At 36.5% G+C, this 23,239-nt stretch overlaps 2 protein-coding genes across 7 annotated transcripts; both read left to right on the plus strand.

Moving 5' to 3' along the window:
* Positions 1–132: 132 nt before the first annotated feature.
* LOC111337420 (intraflagellar transport protein 54) lies at positions 133–14,105 on the plus strand. Of its 6 annotated transcripts, none has more exons than XM_022943704.2 (20): positions 133–382; positions 468–536; positions 677–725; positions 1,943–2,052; positions 2,574–2,635; positions 3,289–3,430; positions 3,951–4,106; positions 5,518–5,586; positions 6,168–6,249; positions 6,802–6,825; positions 8,002–8,089; positions 9,091–9,177; positions 9,795–9,912; positions 10,422–10,461; positions 10,980–11,056; positions 11,437–11,502; positions 11,594–11,671; positions 12,804–12,889; positions 13,075–13,144; positions 13,526–14,105. In XM_022943704.2, the coding sequence occupies exons 1-20, from the start codon at positions 260–262 to the stop codon at positions 13,616–13,618; spliced, it is 1,689 nt and encodes a 562-aa protein (XP_022799439.2). In that variant the 5' UTR covers positions 133–259; the 3' UTR covers positions 13,619–14,105. The 6 variants fall into 6 exon arrangements, with proteins under 6 accessions (XP_022799439.2, XP_022799441.2, XP_022799442.2 ...); XM_022943706.2 differs by having other exon boundaries at positions 8,014–8,089; XM_022943707.2 differs by having other exon boundaries at positions 6,168–6,216.
* Positions 14,106–14,251: 146 nt separating this feature from the next.
* On the plus strand, positions 14,252–22,741 carry LOC111337395 (protein SPO16 homolog). The gene is made up of 8 exons (XM_088740174.1): positions 14,252–16,885; positions 17,150–17,456; positions 17,593–19,617; positions 19,708–19,837; positions 19,979–20,080; positions 20,872–20,950; positions 21,587–21,704; positions 22,282–22,741. Exons 3-8 carry the CDS (start codon positions 19,425–19,427, stop codon positions 22,422–22,424), a joined length of 765 nt encoding a protein of 254 aa, XP_088596300.1. The 5' UTR covers positions 14,252–16,885; positions 17,150–17,456; positions 17,593–19,424; the 3' UTR covers positions 22,425–22,741.
* Positions 22,742–23,239: the final 498 nt, after the last annotated feature.

Here is a 23,239-nt window from a genome sequence, read left to right on the forward strand (position 1 = left end):
CGAGGTTACAAGTCACGCTGAAATGAGGCTGGACGAGTGAAAAATAGGTAGTACGGGAGGGGAGGGTGACATCAGTTTGCAGGAGATTTCTTTTATTTGATCCTGTACCTAGACCTTCGAAATGCATTCTGGTTAATTGCATATCCCTTTGAAGCGGTGTTACGATGGCGGTGGATCATGGAGAATAATTTAGCAATTTTCTCGCTTACCAGAGATTTTTTTGTAGTTTTATTAGCGTTTTAGAGAAGAAGGACCTGTCATGGACACTTCAATAGCAAAGAAAACGCAAGATACATTAGGGAAAGTCATAAAGAAACCTCCCCTAACGGAAAAATTGCTAAGCAAGCCTCCATTTCGATTTCTTCACGATATTATTACTGAGGTACTCTTGATTATTGTTACAAAATAAGATAGTATTTACATGAGAACTACATCTTGATACCTTCGTGATTTCTACAAACATTTAGGTGGTGAAGAACACTGGTTTTCTTAAAGGCTTGTACACCGCTGATGAGATGGACTCGGCGAATGTCAAGGTATTATCAGCTTGATAAGGCTTTCGATTTGGTATGCTCTTCTTTGAAAGCAAGTGGGTATATTGATCATTTTCTGTCCTTCCCGCCTCCTTTTTGGAGGAATAATAGCTTAAAACTAACTAACGATTCTCAATTTTTAGGAAAAAGAAGCCAAAATTCTTTTTCTTCAAAAAGCAATAGACGTCGTAGGTAAGACACCGAGGTCATGTTATGTGTTGCTAAGAAACAGCCGTAACACTTCGTGTAGATTTTTTCGTTCGGCGAAAACACTGTTTATTTCTAAGCATTGAGATATAATTCAGAAAGTTTATAGAAAGTTATCTCTCCATCGAGGACATTTAATCTTTCGTTATAATACGACAAGCATTTAAATACAACATCGGGCGCCTGTTCTTCAGCACACAAGTGAGCGTGATGACAAATTGTCCCACGTAATTTATTTTTCCAAATTTGATGAATTTCACGAAACACTTAAGATTCAGCCCAGTGGTTTTAAATTTTTATTAGGTTCCGGTTAGTTTTCTTAAGCCAAATTTTGCTGTTTATTGCAATCCTATTCATAAAGAAATATTCTTGTTATCCCGACTTGTGAACCGCATTCGCACAGAACAGTTACAAGATGAGCTTTTAATATTTTTACAGGTACTTTCCGCGAAATCTCATTCAAATTTTTAGAGAAATAGAGCCATCTGCCACACCGATCTGCCGTTTGTTTTGTTCAATAACAGCCTGACCTTCCTACCTCGATAAATGGTTCATGAAAATTAATTGTAACAAAAGACATTAGTAGAAAAAAGTTCAAATTTAAATTTAAACGTGTGAACTAAACAGTCAGTTTCTGATTTTGGATCAAATTTGTTGCACCTCGATAAAGAACGGCTAGGTTGTAAATGATAAGGTTAAAGTTGACAAATGGCTACTAAGCATTAAATACATTTCCAGCAATTGATTTATCCTTGCATGTTTTGAATATATTTTGCATTTTTTAAACTTGCCTGACACTTCACGTTCCAAAATCTGATGTCCTTCTCCTGTGATGCAACTGTTCCGTTCAATAGGATTTAGTAAAAACCAAATTTGCTGTTATCACTACCCGACAGGGTGTCATTTAATTTTCACATGCAGTATTTAAGTTTTACTTAACTAATTTCCACTTAATTTTGAGAGACTGAAATTGTGTGGTGCTTTTGTATTTATTTGTTGTACTTGGAGAGAAAAGAGAAGAGCATTTAGTTATTAGAGTAAAATATTTTATAGTCAGAAATATTTGGATGGTACTAATGCTGGTAAAGGTTTGCCAACTACCCATTGATAATGCAAATAGAAAATTTTAAATTGGTGATTTGTAATCCATAAACAATACAAATTCACCTGATTGTCCCTGTTGTCTTATTGAATGGTCATAGGTATGATAAATGGCCAGTTGTCAGTACGTCCATCAAAAATTGTGGCAGGCCATGAACCTGAAAAGACAAATGAGTTCTTGCAAGCAATGGGCACTGCAATTTTACGCAAGGTAGGCCAGGTTTTTCTTATTGTCAAACTCAGAAAACTATCAACGTTGGAAATGTGTCTGGGAAAGTTCAATGTGTTTTGATCAATCACATGAGAGATTAAGACTGTAAGCAAACTTCAAAATCACAAACTTATCAGAGCTTTTGTGTAATGTTGAGATTTCCCCTCCATATAATCATATCTCATGAGATATTGGTGATGCTCACAGTTTTCTGAGTTACATTAAGGTTATCTACAGTTGCATTAGAATGTCACCAACTCAAAATCAGTTAAATCAAACTCCCCAGTAACTCGAACATGATCCAATTTTAATTGACCTCAATTTTCAGTTATTTGGTACTAATATTCAGTTAACTTGAACCCCCCTAACTCAAACCATATTTTATTCCCTTGGGAGGTCAAGTTAGCAGAGTTCTACTGTTTATATGTCCAGTTAGATCACAGAAGAAAACTAAGTGGATGATGCATGAAAATTAATTTCAATTTAAACAATTGACAATTTTTCTTATGTATATTTTATAGAAAAGTAGTTCTGATGCAGTAAAAAAAGTATTAGCAGGAGAAAAACCAGGAAAAGAACCTAGGTTAGTATTAAATATTTGTGATGTACAGGGGCTGTGTGATGTGAGCTGCTTGGTTAATTAATGGCATTAAATTTCAAACTTTTAATTAAGAAATTTTAGCTCAGTCAGCAAACTTAGTTATCAGCTTATACATTAATTAGCAACTTAATAGGGAACCTTTTTTAGCTGAGTGACTGAGATTTTTGTTGCAAAATCTGCAATCTTGGCAATTAGGCTGACCACCCTTACGTGAAGAAAAAAAATACTTTTTCAGAGGAGGCTCCTTAATGGATGCCCTTTACACATGAGCTGTGCATACAATATGATTTTGCCTGTTTGCTCAACCTTAATTGCACTGTGTATTTGCCATTATGGGACACTATTATTCACTTAGCTCATTATTTTTAACTAAATTCTCCTTGTTACCACCATAGGAAATAGATAAAAAACAGTATGGGGAATACACAAGCTGATATTATGGTATAAATGGTTATTACAGAAAACAATTTTAGGAGTGTTTCCCTCTTGCTTAACTTTCCCTTGCCATTCCTATTAATTTCATGATCATTACCTTTGGATCAAAAGTTTGTGCAATGGAAGGCTTATCACTAAGCCTTTGTGGAATTGATTAGTGACAAGAAAATGAATAAAGCCCTTAATTTGTTTCCAACTAGTGATAACAAAAGGAAAGATTCCAGAACTGGAAATGGAAGCAAGGATAAAGAGAAATCAAAAGAGCAAGACAAGGAGAAAAGCAAAGATCGGGACAGAAGTAGAGACAGAGAGAGAGAAGATGACAAAGACAAACACAAACAGGTACTTTTCATTCAATTCTGTTACAGGATATATGATGTAACAATGCATTTGGTTAAGTTTTGATTACAATGGCAGCAAATTTGGCCACAGACACCTTTATCTATGTCAGTATAACTGATTTAGGTGCTGATTATTTAGATTTGAGTTGATATTTCCAAGAGTGAAACACTTATCTATGGTAAATATGTACATGTATCATGTTTCATCAATGGTACCAGTAAATATGTTTTTATGGTCTAATATTCTCATAATTGACATTTATCACCACAGTTTTCACTTAACAAAGAAATAGATTAACAAGAAATCAAGCTGTACATACTGTGCCAGTCCTGAGGTTTTATATCCCTGAATGGAAACCTTTCATTTAGTAATACATATTTTTAACTTGTAACATATGTTAAGCTCATCAAAGTATAATTTTGAGATCAGATCATACTTAAAGCTTGGAAAATTCCTTGGAGAAATATCACTCATCAAATCCCTTAAGGCTAAACACACATTTTACTTTTGCATTTGATAGGGCGATTCTTCCAGAAGGAGGGATAGTTCAGCTAATAAAGCAGACAGTTCAGATAAAAAGAAAAGAGATGAATCAACCAAGAGAGAAAAAGAAAGAGAAAAGGAGAAGGAAAAACAATCTGATAGAGGGAGAGAAAGAGAAAGACAAAAAGAAAAGGTATGGGAAATAAGATAAGACAGTGTTTGAGTGACATGTACACCACTGTATGTGGTCTATTTGGCTGGATTGATCTTGGTTGCTGTAGAGTGAAGTGATGAGGAGTATTGCACAAGTGCTAAACAATAAATTAAACAGATTAAGGTTAACCCTGTAGCTGCCATGATGTAACCAAGACAGAATTTCTCCTCATAATCTCAATACGATATCAAACACACAAGTGATGAGTATAAAGAAAAACATTAATTAGGGAATTATTAATTAATTGAATTCCAAACTGTCAGAACTAACATAAGAAGAATTGTGAGGTAGACAGTAAGGAAAATTATTAAATTAATGAGATCTTGGGAGTGAAAGCATTAATCCTGAACCTCTCAATCCAGTGTCTGTGTTTGTGCTCTTCCACATTTATAATGCAACTTAAGTATCTTTCAGTTTTCCCTTGTGACGTTACTCGTTGCGTTACTCCTTTAGATTTGTTTTTGCACGTGACCTTTCCTCGCTTTTTATTGGATAGTGCTCTCAGTTTATATTATGGTCTGTACTAGCGACACGAAGTACAGTAGTCGGAATTTTCACTCGCTAGTGTTGTAAAAGCTTTCTTTTTCACCAAAAAACAATAATATTAAAATTAATATTGTCAGTTACATTGCTGGTGAATCACTTTGGACACTCTCCAAAGCTCAGGATGCTTTCGAGTTCACCTCTAAGTGAGATAGATCAGAACAGTGTTGCTTACTTTTTGGCCACTGTATGTCCCAGAAAAGGAGGTTAAAGGCACCACTGAGTGGGAATATTTTGTCAGAAGTTTATTTTGGAGATTGGTGATGTTTTGTTTTGTATGAATAAGACAAATCTTTGTGACTTTGTGTTCAAGCAGCAGAACTTAAATGCTGAAGGAAATGTTACAATACTGTTAGTAATAATCTCAAATGTGTGTTTATTTTCAAGTATAGTACACTCTATTTGATCCTAAAATGTCACTGTCTAATAGGACTGATACAATAACAACATCAAACAGAAGTCCTCCCCCAACCCCTTCCTTCTTATCTACAGTTCTTTTGGGGGACTAAATCAAAGGTATCCAAGTAAATTTTGTAGGATCATGGACAATCACCAATATCCAAAAAATTAAAATCCAAGAAGTTTTTTATGTTCAATGGTTATTTCCAAAGAAATATCTCGTGAGTATAATGACATCTGAGTGGAAGATTTTTTTTCAGACATTCAGATCTCAAAAAATCAATTTAAGGTATTTTATTTTTGATACTTAAGCTTCTGTTTTGGATGCTGGAAAATGTTGTGGGCCAAGTTTTGAGTCAAGATGGTCAAATAAGTTTTAAATGATACCATCTATGGATTAACATTAAAGTAAAAATGAAATATAAGGGGGAGTCCACTATCATTTCAGCAGCAGCAAAGCAAAGATGATGATGTGGTTGATGGAGCAACATCAGCTGCAGTTGATGGTGAATTGGAGGTAACTTGACCATTTATGGACATGCAAAAACCTTTTTTTAAGGGAAAAATGACAGAAATTGAAGTTTATCATAAGGAAAATTGGTTCTTACATCAAGGTCATACATGTAGTTACCTGTGGGTATCTGTTTGACCAGAGATACACCAATTACCAGTATATTCATTGTCTTCAACTGCCATGGTAAAAAAACTTCTTTTATGGGGAAAAACTTGCTTTTACATGGCAAAATTTTATCTTCCCCAGCAACTCTTGCTTTTCCAATGTAAAAGTTGCTCATTAATGGCAAACTTACTTTGACTATGGGCAATCCTGGAAAAAAGGGGTAGAGAAGGGAATTTTGGCAGAAAAATAAGTGTCACATTTTATTTGGCAGAATTAACCCAACATTCCTCAATCTACAACCATACAAATGTAGGTATTCTTTAAACCTTGAAAACAATTTTCTTGCCAGTCATCACCAAGCAGAGGGTGTTAACGTAGATATGGAAATGAATTTAATGTTTGATTTAATATTAGGTGATCTTGAGCAGTCTTTTTGGAAGAGGATTTGTTGACTTTTTTGTCTCTCTCTCCCCGTGCAGAATGGAGAGGTACCGGCAAGTCGCATTCCAAGACCATCCTCTGCTAAAGGTCAGAGACGAAGACCATCTGGGGAGGGAGAGGGTATGCTTGTGTGTGAAAGAAAACTATTTTGATTAACACTTCAGACTCTTTAAGAGTGTCCTAAGTTTTCACAGTGTGGCTAGATTAAGGGTGATTTAAAAAGTGTAAAATGTACCTTTGAGTTGGAATCATACCTTGCTGTAATAGACTTGAATTCATTTGGTTTTTCTTTTTTTTTTTTTTTTGACCCCATGTCTTACTTGGACATTGCAAACTAAAGTGTGATGGTCGGGAATGTTTTAACTAGTAGAAATTCAGTTTTGGCCAGTGGTTTTCAATTTCCTTTGGCCAGTTTGGCTAGTAAACAAACTGAAATTGTTGTAACATCTAAGTTTTCTCTAGCCACTTGGCTAGTAAGTTGAAAAGTTAGTGTCTAGCCCTGCGAGTAAATTTGTCTACTCTTCAAAAAAATCAAGAGTGGTTGCATAAAAATGTGGTCCCACTGTGTAGAATATTTTGTTAGTCTTTTCTCTTAGTTCTGAAGTAACAGTTTATGTCACTGCTACTGCAGTTTTTGTGCCCAATCATTCATTTTCTTATTTTGCTATTTAGATGTACAAGATGATGAGAATGATGGTAGGTAGTTGCAAAGATGTGCATTCACCTTTACACCATAACATCAGTAAGCTTTATTCATTTTGGTAAAAATTAGAATTTAAAAGTTGACACTGGCTAAAAATCTATTGTTCTGGACATTTCAGCTCTTACTGTTGCCTTCTTAAGCAAAGATAAAAATGCAAATGTCTAATGGCTTCTTGCTTGGTATATGTACACGATGTGTTATAAAACTAAATCTCAAAGGAATTTTTTTTATGTGTAATGGTATATTTTTAGCCAGTGTCAACTTTTAATTCTTTTTACCAAAAATTGTTAACATGCCTGGCTACACTCTGAATATTTTTATCAGTGAGCATATAGAATTTGTTTAAGAATCAAGAGTTTCTTCAATTGGTCATCATTAATTTTCCTTTACGATTGTGACCTTAATGTGTGATTCAGGGCTGATATTGTAATAAGAACTTATATGCCAGGGGTCAAAGGGTTAAATTGTTATATTTAATCACTTGGAATGAGAAGCTTTCCATTCTTTGGGTGCACCACTTTCAGAGTGACTCTTTTTGTACAGTGTTGATGTCTAGAATTCCCTTTTTGAGAAGAAACCTTTTTCTGTTTTTGTTGTTGACCTACCACTGAAACTTCTACTGGTTCATATGTACAACTGATTCTTATGTGATGGCTGACGAGATGGGAATTATTTTGACAATGTGGGTTTAACATTCCTTCCTCTTTAAAAAACCTAATTTCAAAAATTGAGGTGATGCATATTTTTTTTAATCAGTGTTTTATCAGCAAATAATTTGGATATCAACAAAGTTGAAATGGTAAATTGGCCACGGTAACGATTACAAAAGCTGACGTTTTGAGCGTTAGCCCTTCATCGGAGCGAACACTCGAAACGTCAGCTTTTGTAATCGTTACAGTAGCCAATTTGCCATTTCAACTTTGTTGATATATCCAAATTATTTCGTTACCCCCAACGACGCAGCCCCAAACAGTTTCTTTCGAAACTATCAGCCTTTATTCATTTTTATCAGCAAACTTCCTCAGAAGAAATCCTAGAATAGTGCCTCAGGAACTTTCATGTCTTGATTTTGTATGGAGAAGTTCTACATGTAAATTTATACAAATAGCACCAAGATCAACTAAACATACCTTGTTGGTTTGTAACAGTTATATTCTTGTTTTTTTGAGGTGCAAATACAGATGGACAACCCAGACCAACTGAGCAAATGAATGGGGTCTTACATGATGAGGACCTCCCTCCTCAAGTTCTAAAAAGGTAGGAAAGAAAAAGGGATTTACTTCAGATCTGCATTTATCTAGAGAGGAGAATGGTTTCATGTCTTGGGCTAATTGGGTCATTTATGGATTGTTCTGAGTAAAAGTCACAAGAAAGAAAATTTTACCAAGCATATTTGATGCTGTAATTAAGATCACTTCCATGTAGATATGAGATCGTCATGCCCTCGCAAATGTTTAGGGAAGGGCTAGAGCCCCTTTAAGCTTGTTGAGCAAGTATATTTTACAGTGCTATTAGTACCGACATTACATATGTTATGTGCACGAATGACCAACAAATGTCCGCTAACAAAGCATATATGAAAATAGACTCCCGAGTACGATATATGGCACGCAACAAAAATGTAACAACAGGCAGTTACCCATTTTAACTATTATTTAATTAGTATTACATTGTCTAATTTACTTAGGTTAAAGATTAAGTTAAGCAGTTCATAAAGCAGGCTTACAATCCTTCATGCCGTGTAAGTGTTCGTTGTCTTGATCAACTTCCAATTCGAACATCCGCCGACTGAAGACCACAGCACTTGGCTTTCTTGATTTATCGCGTTCTTTCCTTGTACACAAATTCTTCCGGAGGACTCCATAGTAAACTCTGTATTCTCTATCTTCTTCCTCTCTCGACTATCGTCTTCTTCATCTCTTTCTTCTCTCCGGATATCACAAGATCAAAAGGTCATAGCCTCGTCACAACATAGCTTCCAAAAGTTCAGTCCTCGGGTAAGCCCTCGGGCAAATCCTTTTGTACTTCTCACAAGCTAGCTTTTATACATTTACTTTAGTTATCTAGAACGTTCTATTACTATTTATAGCGTATTACAAGTCGTACTATTTTTGGAAACTGCTGAGTCACATGAAAGAAGTTTCTGGAATATTACAGATTATAGATAATTCTAGAAAAGTCTGGGATTGCGTGACAGATTCAGTAAAAATAATTCGATCCTCGTAACACATAACATTAAATTTCTTTCTAATGATTAGTCGTAGTATGGTAAGACCAAGCAGTGCAAGGCCTGCCCCACCTAAGGTCAAAAAGCAGCAAGAGAACCTTGAAGAGCAAATAGCCAGGTACAGCTGTTTGCTTTTATTGATACTAGTGATTTATTATTTCAAAAGCCACATAGTTAAAAAAAAAAAAGGCACCGGCTTGTTGACTCTGCTGTGCCGCAGAACAAAAGCTCTCTTTACAACTATCTTTATCCTTTAACAAGAGAACAATTCGCAAAGGAAGCTTCTGACTCAGTTTTTGGCAGCATTTTTCATGATTCTTTGTTATCATAACCTTGATGATAAGAAGACCTACAGAAGTTAAAACTCAAGAGAAAATGACACTTATGTGGTAAACCAAGTGCAAACTAGTGGAATAAAGGTCTTCGGGGCAGGTTTTTTTTTTTTTAAATGGCTAAAACAAAATCTGCATGCAGGACTTTTTTTAAGTGTTTAAGGGTCCTGGGTTTCTTTCAAAAAGTACCAGAACTGTAAGACGGAAAGTAAAAAAAAAAAAAACCTGCTTACAAGAAGGAAGCATCCATGTCCAGGCATATTGTTGCTGTTACAACATTCTTCTATAATTCAGCCTCGAATCGCATTGCTGTTTTAGTGTGATTCACTTATTTTGTTTGTGAGCTTGTGAAGTTAAGCAGTGGCAATTCTCTTTTTTTTTTTTTTTTTCTTTTTTGTTGAAGGATTGGGTCAGGGAAACAAGTTGCCAATGTTATTGTGGATGATGGCAAAGAGCAGGATGATGAGGATGACACCTTTGTAGTTGAAGATGCACATGCAGTCCAAAATGATGTGGATGTGGTTAGTGGTTAGCCCTGTTAATAATCCCCATGATTTGACATACAATTTACTCTTCTAGCCACCAGACATTTCTTTGTAAATGAGTGAAGACAATTTAATGTGGTACCAAGATGCCACTGACTTGTGAATAAGTTTGTATGTAGTTATCAACAGTGTCCTGGATGATGTACAGATATTGTTAGGGGAAGTCTCATTTATAATCACTTCGGGTAATAAAACAGCTAAACATAGGTTTCTGACCAACTCAAGTGAACATATAAGTCCTGCTATGCTGAACGTGTGTGTACAAACTAGGGCTTTGTATTAATTCGTTGATTCACTTGAAATCATAGTATCTTCATATACATGATTCTCACGTCACCATCTTGCAATGCACAGTAAATTGCAAGGGAGGCCTTTTGGTTTTATTACAGAAAATCAATGAAACAGAGATGTGGTTTTACAATGGAAGTGGCTTTTTTTCTTCAGTAACCAGGCTTTTAAATTATGGTATTGTGTTATTTTTTCAGGCTCCTACAGGAGAATTAGCTGAAGAAGACGGGGAACACGGTAATATTTTTTGTGTTACATTAATTTTATTTATCTATGGTTGTTGTAGTTTTTTTTGTGGATAAAACTGACTTCCCCCAGTGTGCTCCTCTTCATTCATTATCATTCCTCAGGATCCTAAAAAGAGAACAAAATGAAAGTTCAAATGAGGGCTATAACTATTCTCTCGATTAAGATAAGAAACCAAGCTTTCTCGGATCCGTGGATCGGTGATCTAATAACGAAAGCACCCAATTAATAGACCAAGACAGAATTTCTCCTTACAATATCAATGCAATATCAAGCAGACAAGTGATGAGAATAAAAAAAATATATATGAATGAAGGGGTTGTTATTTGATCCATTACCAAACTCTCCGAACTTGCCGGATAAGAATAATATGGCAGACAGTTGGGAGAATTATTAACGAGATCTGGGGAGTGAAAGGGTTTACTTAGTAGTTTGGACTTTCACCTTTTTTAACGTGGTGCTGAAAAACCAAATTCTCAAAGTGACAAGAGAGTATCCTTTCCTTTCAGGGGGCCTTGTTAGAAAAATTCTTGAAACAAAAAAAGAGCTCGAAGGAGGTCGAAACCAAGAAACTAGACCAAAACAGGTAAGGGTTTTTTTTCTAGGAACGTGTTTTCGTGCAAGAGTCATATATATATCTGCAAGTTTGGTGAGGTCTTTTTACGATGTTATCTAAGCTTACAATTCGCTCGCTCTCAGTGTTGTCTCTTATTTTAAGCATGGCAGGTAAAAAACGTTTTTAAGCCAGAGGAGCAATCCTTTTACCTATTGAATTTTTAACGATTCCAAGCGAGTTTAGGAGGTGCTAAGTGATATTTCAAGCAGTGAATTTACCAGTTACCGCCTGAGAAGGAGAATACTGCATTCTCTGCCTCGTGTATTTTTGATTGTCGCACAGAAAAGAAAAACACTTCAAAATCAGTAACTGTCCCAAAAGTCGTAGTGATTTAGCTTTCTGTCCTGCAGGAAAGACAAGCTCCTATTATTTCGGACGCTGCAAGGAAAAAAGAAAGGGAACTTGCGCAAAAGGAGGTAAGAGAAACGTAACAAAGTGATCTGTAACTCCCTTTGCGATATTTTTTTCTGTCTGTGCTCGAATTAAATTGCATTTTTCATTTCACAGATAGAAAAACTCAGAACTAGTATTCAGACATTGACAAGAAGTGCAAATCCATTAGGAAAAATTATGGACTATATTCAGGTAAGGTTTGCCTAGTAGCAAGCAGGCATGAAAGAGATGAGGACAGCATGGTTTTATATAAAACCTCTTCTTCGATTTTTGTGTACTTCAGTCGAGACTGATAGATTGCAATTCTTGACAACAGGACAAGAGGACATGTTTGTAAAATCGCTTTACAACTAAGCAGTGGTTTAAACAAATTTTTGTGTAAGCAGCTGCTGATTGTAGAATAGGTGGCTGTGCCCGAAAAGGATGGGGAAGGGGGGGCGGGCTTAGCCCCCCTTTCCCCCTTGGGGGTTTGGGGTATGTTAAAGGCGCGGTATACCGCTGAAATCAACCAGCTTTTATTGTAACCCCTGCAACCAAGTTTAACCCTGTCACTTACCAATTATCAGTTCTCTTCTTCTTTGCCTTACATTTCTTATGTATGGGGTATTTAAGGATTTTTACAAAGTACTGGAGCAGAAACAATAGGACATAGGTCCCTTACGAGGTTTAAGCTCCAACGACAACAAGGGAGGACATCCATCACACAGTAATCCCGTGCGTGGGAAATTAACGTCTCCTGCCCCTAACCCTGCAGGAGACGGGACCTCCATTTATTCGTCCCCATCCGAGAAGACTAAGAATATCTAACCATTTCTTGATGTTATAGAAAGGTAGCATATTCTTCTCAATTATTTTAAGACCTTGAGTGTTGGTCCGGCCGGGACTTTAGCTCTTGGGAATTGGTTAGTTGATGTTGATATTATTCCTTCTTGTCGTCGCCTTTCTGCTTAAATACCTATTGGCATTGTGGGGGAGAACTTCGTTTTTGTCCACTTCTGGGAGTGAGGGGGTTAATCTTAAGAGAAAAAATATATATATTAAATGAACATAACTCTGCTGTAGTTTCAATGCTTGGAATAGTATATAGTCGAACCTCCACCAACCTATTTTACCTTACAACAGCCACTGTTTTGTTTTTGACCAGCTGGGAGAACCATGTGTTCACTGTTATTGTAACCTCTGCGCGATGGCTGCCTCTTTACGACGGCCATTATTTTTCTGCCGCAAAAGTAGCCGCTGTGGAAAAACCTTTTTTTTTTTTTTTTTTTTTTTTTTTTTTTTTTTTTTTTTTCTTATACTTTGTTTACTTTATCTTTGATAACAGGAAGATATGGATAGTATGCAAAAGGAACTGGATCTGTGGAGACGGGAAAATAAGGAACATGAAGTAGCGTTAAGAAGAGAGGAAAGGTAACATACATGTAACTCTCTTTACTTGTGTGGTTTCTTTCCTTTGCTTAGTGTCACAACATTCTCACTAGTTTTCTTAAGAAAGTCAATATAGCTTTCTTCCACTCTCATGACAGACTGGCTTTATAGTTAATCTTCACTCAGGTTTAATATATTTCAATCTTTTTCATGCTTTCCTTTCACAGCATAACACAAAATGAGATCGCGCCCTTAAAATCACAGCTAGAGGAACTAGACACTGAAATAACAGAAATGGTAGGCTTTCGATTTTTTTTTCTTTTATGAAACTAGAAGAATTTTCTTCACACAGATTGAATAAAAGGGTGAATACTCTTGTTCGCCAACCCCCTATCTCTAGGGGAATTTTCCAGCAGGCGTCAGAAACTTGTCTTCCTGAAATTTGGTATTTCCCAGTGGGCATGATTTCCGTCGTTTTCTCCAGTCCGGTCCAAAGACGAGGAGCGAAGGCTCATCCCGCAGTCAGCGGCTAGAAAAGGAGCCTATTTTTCTTCTTCCTTATAAAGAGGGAGATGATATGAATTATGGGATATCCTAGGCCTTTTACTCGTGGGATACAATCTCGTGTCAAGTGTAGGTTGATATTAGAGGTTTTTTTTTTTCCGTTTCCTTTTCCAGGTTGACAGGATAAGCACAGTAAAGTGTAATATCTTGAGAAATGATGAAAAAATACAGAAAATGCTCTCCAGTGTATCACTGACATCCAGATGAAAAGGACTGCTTTGGTGCAGGGCTTGTAAAAATGTAAAATATCTCTCGTAAACAGCGGAATTAGGTTTAGTGTACAAAGGAGCTCTCGGCCTAAGTATTTATTTTAACGAGAAAGAGAAAATGTACTTCCAACAGATGGTTTATAGGAGCTTATAGTAGAGTTTGAAAGTGTCGGGAAGTCTCTGATTTATTGAGGTGAAGTAAAACCTCCCTTAAAATACGCACTAATTTCCCAGAAAAAAATTGTGCCTTTTTCTAGCAGGAAAAAAAAATCCCATTTTACGCCTACAATCGCCTGCATCGAGACCATAATTTTAAAACCACATAGCTAACGTCTACATCTAGAAAAGCAACGACTACGAAAACTATTTTCAAGAGTTGAGGTCTGGCCGATTATACTCCGACGCAAGTATTACTAGAAGTTGTACATAAATTACTGTATCTTTTCTTCCGTTGAAAATTTAATATAAAATGAACCTTGTCACAATTCTGTCACTCGTTTTTTATTTAGCATTGACATAAGATTGCTTTAAAATGTCTGCCGGATTATTGCAACCCAGTTTAATCGAAGACTGTCAAAATTTCTTTTAGTGGAAAATGGTGGTGACATTTGAGCCCGGTGAACAATTCTATGTTCATCAAGATTATAGTGGATGATTGAAGCAATCTTCTTTAGTGCTTACGTCCTGTGATATCAATCTTTTGCTGTGAGAATGACAACATAGCGCTTGATCCATTTCTGGCCGTCTCTGCCAATAGACGTTTTTTTCTCTAATCAGTGTAGCAAGATCACCCTCTCGCTGATAAAGATGTGAAAATGAAGTCTTTACAACTGATTTTGTACAATATATAAAAATAATTACTAAAGAATCGAGTACTTTTTACTTAACCTCTAATAGCAAAGTTACCTTCTACGTTCTTTCTTCATACCATTGCTATTTTAATACCTACTGCGAGAAGAAACTGATATTAAGTTAATACCGTACTCAATCTCTACAGTACAGGAATAAGTTTTAAAATTTAATATTTATGGTCGTGTGAAGAATTAAAATGGCGATGTTTCGATAGAATGATTTCAATGTTGTTTCTCTACCTGGAGTAATGTTTAAAAGTTTGTTTTGTCAAGGGCGATGGACAAAATCACAATTTTTAAGTCACTTTGTGGGATGCAGAGAATCGCCTTCAGAGCGGTTCGTAATTACATGTCGAAAAACTAAACCCAAGTCGTTCCAATGACAACCTAGCCCACGTCTAGTGGTATCCTCCCCCGCCCCCTGAGGAGAAAGGTGTCTTCTGGGAGGGGGGTACGGCTAAACGTAGGCCAACGTACGGCCAATCAGATCAAAGGCTCACATCATTAAAGAATGAGAACCTAAAGCGATAACAGGCTCACTGCTTGAAACGAAGTCACAGGTCACAAGCTCCTGTTGGATAATTCCGAATCGCGATCCTTGACCCGTGATCAGTGCTTCACCCGTTCACAGGTACAGGAGGGATCACTCGTTGGCTTAACATATGGACTTTCAGAGAATAAAGTGAATGAAACAAGATGCCAACTGGGGGTAGAGATTCTCTACCGGACCCGAAGTATCTCTAAAACTTCGGAAATTCGTCGGCCTCGATCGGAATTTCTAGGGCACGAAGACCTAGTTGGCTACGGTCAGCATTAGATTCCATCCACCAAAACCACCTCGGTCGAGAGGGACTGAGGTGGAATACTTAACAACTTGCAAATCATAACCGAAGATTCTCGGAAATCCACGCGGAGACATAGCCGAACACCCGAAGAACAAACAGAAACAATATGGCGGGAATTTTAAAGCGTGAACAATTTGCCTGATTGTAGAGATGCGGATAATTTTGGATACTTAAATTCTGATGATGAGGCGTATAAACTCGTTGCGGAATTCGAAACAGGATCGACGACGAAGTTTTCTTGCCTTAAGGCTGACAAAGGTTTCGGAAACACTGGTATGCCCATATATATTTGAAAGCGTTACATCGTGCTAGCTTGTATCACTCTCGTCCTCGCTCTACTGATCCTATCTTCCATCGCAATTTAACAAAAGATCACTCGAACAGCAGTCACAAAATACTCTAGGAAGATCCACGAGACATTAAAGGTGCAAAAAATTCCTTTTAATGGTGTGCCTTTCATAATTTGGGAAGGAAAGTGTTCGATTGTCAGCACGGCAAAGATAGAAAAGCTGGAGAGGAAAGGAAACGAAAAGACGCAGAAAAAGTAAATGAAATATTGCACTGTACATACACATATTTTTCTCATCCGCGACATTGGTGTTACACATCGATCACTGGGTCATATGACATTGATCTCAGAATACTTTTATGACAAACGCGATAACACTTCAATCTCGGCTAAATTGAAGATGGTTTAGAACTTACCAATTATAAAAACCTTTCACTGACGTTTGCTGCTGACAAAAGAGAAAATAAACGCAATTCTACGGTTTTTTATTTCTATCAAGCTGTCTTATGTCGGCTCCTTATCTTTCAATGCATCGCGCAATGACACTTCTGTTTCTTCACATTCCAAAAAATACATAACTTGAGAAATGCAATATCACTCATCTTACGCTGATATACTAATCTTTTACAGAAGGGTGGTCACAAAAGATTTCATGTTCAAGAAAGGAACATTTCTCGTTCAAGACACGCGGAAGTTTGACTTCAAAGTACAGACAAAAATGCGAGAAATTTTATTTTTTGCAGAGCTTAAGGTAGTTCCACTCATGTATTGACAGAACGAATTCGGTTTAATAAATCCGATAAGCGTTATCACTGTCCGAAATTCATGCTACATAGTCACCGGCTTAATGACTGGAACGAAAGGTGGTCTCGTTTTTGATTATTCAAGACACTTCGAGCTTCCTGATGGTTTTTCTCTGTGTCTGGGACGTATGTGTGGTCAAACAAAGCTAACACACTGCCAGCACCAAGTTGTCTCTTCATCCATATAACCGCCGTGAATCAATTTTAAAACTTGACAGAAAAGTTGAGTTGAAGCAGCGGGAAAAAGCTTATTTGTGCACTGCATCAGAGGCATTCAGTTTACTGTTATAAGGCATCCATTTTTTTCCTACAAATGTATGATTTTTCGTCTTTCAGATTCAAGAAGACAGCAAAAAGAGATGGGAGACTGCGTCTAGAAATTTGCGAAAAGCTTTACAAGGGATCGCTAAGTACGAAAGAAGGATTTACATTGAACTAACTCTCATTACAGACCATCAGAATCACTTTGTTGGCGAGGTAACTTAGTGTTCAACACGAATTAATGCAAAGGTCAATGAAAAAAAGTACGCGGCGGGCAGGCCGGTCAAAGTGTGACTTAAAAGTGCGTGTACATTTTTTGCCATGATTTCGTTTTCTTTGTTGTTGTTAAAGTACAATTTCAAACATTCACACATTACAAAAAAATGGCAAAGGAGTAAATAACGTATAGGTGTGTATTACTAGGGCGTTCCCACTTGAAATAGTGAGCATTTTCACAGTTCGAGTTTTTTATTTCTATAGGTCGCTGGAATATCTCAACCCCTTGAGACGGCATTTGAAAATCTTTGTGAAAGAGGTCTTGTTTCGAGATGATCAGCACAAGACACAAACCGACGATACTTCCCTAGGACATCTGACCTGCGCACGCACATGTATCGAGCTACGGTTAAAAACCGTATGTCAAGAATTGACCCGGCAAATGTCCACATAAAGACAGATAAGTGGAGAAAAGTTTACAACGCTGATTCCTTTTTCTTTTGTCCCTACTCAGAACAAGTAAACACGCCTATGGAGGTTCCAGTCTGGTCTGAAAATGAAAAAGAAGAAGGTGATCACTGCAAATTGAAGCATTAGGGTTCTTATTTATAGCGTATTGTTTATGGTATATCTGTGATCTTTGCCCCGCCTTGACGAGACATCCCTTGATTTTACCACACCGCTTTCTTTTGTTGTTGTTGTTATAGATGAGTTGGATGAGGAAGTACGTCTCACTCAAGAGGGGGAAGAACAAGAGTGGGCAATCAACTCAAAGAGGAAATGGCAATGCCAAAAATGTAAAGATCACAGAATATTAAAACTTCAAAACAGTTTGGTTTAAATATCAAGAGATTAATGTTACGAGTAGCAGCCAGTTATTGTTAGAGTTTTACCAAGTCCATTACACTATTAAATTCAGAGTTACTTTGTTTTGAGAGAAGGAAATTGAGGAGCTGTAATATACATCATGGCAGGACCACATTGTAAAATTTGTTTATAGAGACTTTTGGAGGAGAGGGGGAAGACTTGTGACAAGCTGGCTGACATATACATGAACTTTACCAAATGGGTTAAGTGCTCAGTATTTCAATCAGCTATGGCTCAAATTAAACTTTGCTTTAGCTTCAAGTTTAATCCTTTGTGTTTGCCTTTCTCTGTGTTTATTTTTCAAGTTATGTTACACAAAAGAACACAAAAGTAATAATTAATGCTTTTGAATATTAGGAGCCTGGCATAAGCAAGAAATCAAAGTTAATTTGGGTAATAAAGTTAATTTGATCTTCCAATGTTCTTTAATTTTAACCACTTATAAAATTTGCCATTTAAATTTATCCCCTCCATTGTTTTGGATGTTGTATGCAAAAAAACAAAAACAAACAATCAAACAAAAAACATTCAGCAACAACTGTCCTATATTGTGGTAAATAATTTATCACAAAATACATGGTACATTATGATTTGATTTACCAAAGTGGCAAAGGCCTTTCACTGTCTATCCATAAATTAAAAGGGGAAATAATTTGTAAAATGTAAGCTATTCTACATCTTGAGTGTATACTTAATCATCCATGTGAAATAGGTTACTTGAAATCAATGCGAAAGATTTGTAAGATATTCAGACCCTTGATATCAATTACTGATGTGCTGAATTGTAGTATTTAAAGGTAATGATTTTAGAGGAAGTAGAGGAAGAAACTTCTGGATATGGAACTTTGTTGCAAACATCTGTTAAATCAGTTAAAAACTCTCTCTTATCATATTTCAAGAGTACATGATTGCCACAACAAAACCTTTTATATTCTACATTGTACACCATGTGATGATTATGGTTTCAATAATAAAAGCTGCTGACTTAAGAACTTTGCAAAAAATATCTATGTACAAAGAAATAAATTGTGGTTATTTACTCCAGTAGCAGGTCAAACCATTCCTCTCTAATGGAAGTAACAGAAATTGTCAGGGTGGTTTTGGTGGATGGAGAGAGAAACATCCACAAAAACCACTTTAATCTAATTTCGTGTCTTATGATTTCATTACGAACGTTTGGTCAGCAATTGTGCATTCTAATAAATAATTAGCCAGAACGTAAACTGCTAATGTTTTGTGGAATATAATTCTTATTCTTCCTTGAAGGTCTAACATTGCATGGCCATAGATAAAATTCAAAAAGTACTGTTGTTGGTTTTGATCACTGTTTTGGTGGATGTCCACGCCTGACATCCACCAAAACTACCAAATACCTTGGCACCTTTTAAATATCGGAAGTATCTGCCTAAAATTGCGCGAAACGTTTTATAATACTACCATCAAACAATAAATTAGTATGTGAAGGTGTAGTCTGATAGTCCGGGTGAGTGTCCGGTGACTACACCTTCACATGTTACCCCCGGGTTCAAGCCATTTACTACAATAAAGTAGTACTTACCATTTCTCGGTGTAAAGTTTTGACGCAATTTTCCAAACAAGTATTCCACTGAAGTCATCGGGATGAATCGGCATGTTTTCCTACCTTCATAACTATAAATAAGTATAATACGTCATGAGGAGTCCATCATTCCATCTCAGTCCCTCTCGACCGAGGTGGTTTTGGTGGATGGAATCTCATGCTGAACGTCGGCTACTTGCAAGCAATATGGCGGACAACGTTCTACCTTGTTGGCCAGTGATACTGAACAAATCACTCGAAAACAGCGACATTCACCGACTTCTGATGCAGTTTCATAAAGTTCGGGGTAATCATAAATCAGAGTGAACATAGCTTGTTGATTTTATATTCCAAATAGACACCCACTGTAAGTTATACATCGAAACTCTCATCTTAGTTACAGACACAACGGGCCAAGGAGTGATAATTTTTCCACTCTCTTCTGTCGCCTTCATGATAATGCCTGTGAATCAGATACTGAAGGAGGACCAGGGAAAGCATTCACTTAATGAAGATACCGTAGAAAGGTATAAACAAACGTTTTGAAAGTTTATGTTACCTTTATTAATTGAACTACAAATCTGCAACACCTCAACGCTAGCTTACTGAATCCGATTACAATTTCAATGAGTCACCCCCTAATAACGTTACTATATTTTTTTCCTCAGGATACACAGACTAAATCAGTTACATCGCAGAGCTTATGTTATTCTTGTAGCTGCTTTCAAAGGGCCTGAACAAATAAAAGCTTGGACAACCTTGCAAAGCAGGTGGAAGTTTACGAAGTAGACACAATTCAAATCATTCGTTAGGGTCAAAACATTCTTAGCCTGCGTTGAATAAAACAATTTTAAGCCAAAAGTTGTAACAAACGACACCTACAAGCATACTCGGAAGAGCACTTCAAAAGATATTCTCATAAAACCAAATACCTAAGGAAAAGAAAAATGTGAACTGTGACGTTATTTTCGTGTTCGCACTCCCAAGTTTGCTTCACTGAAGGTTAGACCAGCGAAGAAAATTATATATATTTAACAACTATTCACCAGAGGGGAGATGGCTTATGGTGAATATCAACAATTAAAGCCATGAAGTGGCTAGATAGGGAACCATCCACTGCTAAACACCAACATTGAGGTGAACGGTTGTTTTAGTATATACTAAAACAGTATAGCACAAAAAGACAAATTTCATTCTTTTATACTTACAACAATTACAATATTTTCGGGTGCAAATCCTACATACGTTGTGAATGGTATGTTGCCCAAAGGTAAATAGTAAAGGATAGTTAGAGATGGAGAAGCCAATCAGAGTACACCTTCAGTGCTATCCACTGTTTTAGCATTTTCCATCAAAATTAAATATCCAATTTCTGATTTTAAACAGCCAAATTTATGGTACTAAAAACCTACCATAAAAAGGTGCAAATCCTACATTTATTTGGTGAGTTTTGGGTATACAAAGCCTAACATCAAGAAATATTTTCCTGCACATCAAAAGTTTAGATAATTCCTTATCATGTCAAGACTTTATACAATTCGCTGTCACTTTTAATTACTAGGTTCATAGGAACAAGTTCAAGGTTTATTCCTGCCCACAGTGCTAAAGAATGCTTTGACTGCATGATAGCCATTGCTAAGGTGTGTAAAGATAAGCTTCATAATCAAAAATTTCTTTTTTTAAATAGATGAAGCAAATTGTGACTACCTGTCATTTAGGTATACATGTACTACATGTAGCTTCATTCTCTCTTTAGTGCTCTTGATCACATATGGTCATTAGGGTTCGTACGCATCTTGAAAACCCTTGAAAACCCTTGAATTTCAGGAGGCCGATTTCAAGGCCTTGAAAGTACTTGAATTTCGTTTTGGGTTCTTGAAAGTCCTTGGTTTTTTTATTGAACAACATCGAAAAATATCTGCTTTTGTTTTGCACCATCGGTAAACCCAAAACATAGATGTTAACAGAAACATTTTTCTTGGTTTTGAGGTAAAATTGTCATTACAAAAAGTCCTTGAAATTTCTTAGTAGGTTCCTGGAAAGTCCTTGAAAAGTCCTTGAAGCTTTGGCCTGAAAAAGTGTACGAACCTTGGGTCATAATCAGCAACCATCACTAGTTTATATTCACTATTGATGGATGAGTCAGTCGATGGTTATTTGGTAGAGAGCTGTTAGGTAGCCCATTTGCTGCCTACCCAACTGAGAAGTCCTGTCTCAACCTGAGTAGACCTACTGTTTTTTCAGAATTCTAACTTGTTTCAAGTATTTGTATCCAGGTTACTAGTAAGCCCATGGCAAGAGTGATTCAAGAAAGAATGAAAAGGCTACAAGAGTCAACAATTAGTGACAACATTGTTCTAAGTGCCCTTGCTACTATAGGACTAAGCGGCCATGGTATCCTTTGATAAAAGGCTTCTCTCCTTACCAGCATCTGAGGCAAGAACTTCTTCCATACATTATGTCTCCCTCTATACTTTTTTATGCAAGGAGAACTTGAATAAATGAATGAATGAACTTTAATAATTACTCCTGTACAGGCTTTTCAGCAACTATTTACAATGGGTAGACAATTTTACAATCACAAATGAACAACTTAAAATAGGGTAATAACAATGAAAAATATATAGATATATATATAATATTATATATATATATATATATATGTCCAATGGGTATCATACGAAGACTATTAATGTGCCCCTCTTAGGGAGTCCTTCAAAGAATGTTTCAGTGACCTTACTGAAGGCAAATTCACTAGGTCACCACTCAGGGAATTTAATAGTGAAACTGCTCTATAGGCAAAGGTTCGTTGACCGTTTGTGGACTTATAAAAAGGGATCTGAAGTTTGTTGCTATGCCGCGTGGCTCGATCATGTATGGTGGTGCGTTTTTGAGTAAGCATTTGTGATAAACAGAGTGGGTTATTTTAAGTCTTGTTTTGTGTAAAGTTTCCTTAATTACACATCTTAAGAATGCTTGGTGCTACAGGATGGTTGCAAGAATGTAGCCAAGGTGTCACAGGCTACCAAGGAAGAGTTACTAGACTGTAGTTTGGACCAACACACTGCTCAGAAAATTATCAACTTCTTTGAAAAAGATAGCATACAGATTTAATTTTTAATGACGCCAGGGTGTCACAGGCAACCAAGGAAGAGTTACTAGACTGTAGTTTGGACCGACATGCTGCTCAGAAAATGATCAACTTCTTTGAAAAAGATAGCATACAGATTTAACTTTTAATGAGGCCAGGGTGTCATAGGCTACCAAGGAAGAGTTACTAGACTGTAGTTTGGACCAACACACTGCTCAGAAAATGATCAACTTCTTTGAAAAAGATAGCATACAGATTTAATTTTTAATGAGTGACTTGGAGTCTTTATTGCATTTCCTCGATTCAGGTATAAACTCATTAAAAACACTTTCATACAAAATTAACTTATAGAAAATTTTTGTCTGTTAAATAACGACTTTCCCATTATTTTGGTAACATCACAATGAAATGATAAATTGTTACCAAATACATCAGTTAAGAAATCAGGACAGTTCCCACTTTTAACAAATGGTAACAACATTAAAATAACTTTTCATTCAACCAAACACTGTGGATGGCTGAAGTTGAACACAAGTACAATTCAAAGAAGTCACACAAACTGAATTATTCTTTAGCTCAATTCAGCTCCAAAGTAGGAGACAGTGATACGGCCTGATTATCACAAGTCCACAACAGATAAGAAATATATTCTAGTGTCAGTACATAATGCCTAACTGTAACTGTATACTAAGTGCCTGCTGCAATCATATTACAAAATGACATCTTCCCGTAGATACCCCAATACAACCATATGTTGACTATGGTTTTATCACCATGATAGCCCCTTTCCACCCCAAGGGCTATTATTATTTTTTCTTAATGCCTGCTAAACATTCTT

The sequence above is a fragment of the Stylophora pistillata genome, chromosome 12, assembly GCF_964205215.1.
Source record: "Stylophora pistillata chromosome 12, jaStyPist1.2, whole genome shotgun sequence".
In the NCBI taxonomy this organism is placed as follows: domain Eukaryota; kingdom Metazoa; phylum Cnidaria; class Anthozoa; order Scleractinia; family Pocilloporidae; genus Stylophora; species Stylophora pistillata.

Excerpts from the sequence above, each read along its gene's own strand:
- LOC111337420 (XM_022943704.2), top strand. The coding sequence starts at position 260 with ATGGACACTTCAATAGCAAAGAAAACGCAAGATACATTAGGGAAAGTC. Across the intron at positions 6,250-6,801 it reads ACCATCTGGGGAGGGAGAGG|ATGTACAAGATGATGAGAAT; the intron begins GTATGCTTGTGT and ends TTTGCTATTTAG. Across the intron at positions 12,890-13,074 it reads GCGTTAAGAAGAGAGGAAAG|CATAACACAAAATGAGATCG; the intron begins GTAACATACATG and ends TTCCTTTCACAG.
- LOC111337395 (XM_088740174.1), top strand. The coding sequence starts at position 19,425 with ATGAGGAGTCCATCATTCCATCTCAGTCCCTCTCGACCGAGGTGGTTT. Across the intron at positions 20,081-20,871 it reads TGGACAACCTTGCAAAGCAG|GTTCATAGGAACAAGTTCAA; the intron begins GTGGAAGTTTAC and ends TTTAATTACTAG. Across the intron at positions 21,705-22,281 it reads TATAGGACTAAGCGGCCATG|AATGCTTGGTGCTACAGGAT; the intron begins GTATCCTTTGAT and ends ACACATCTTAAG.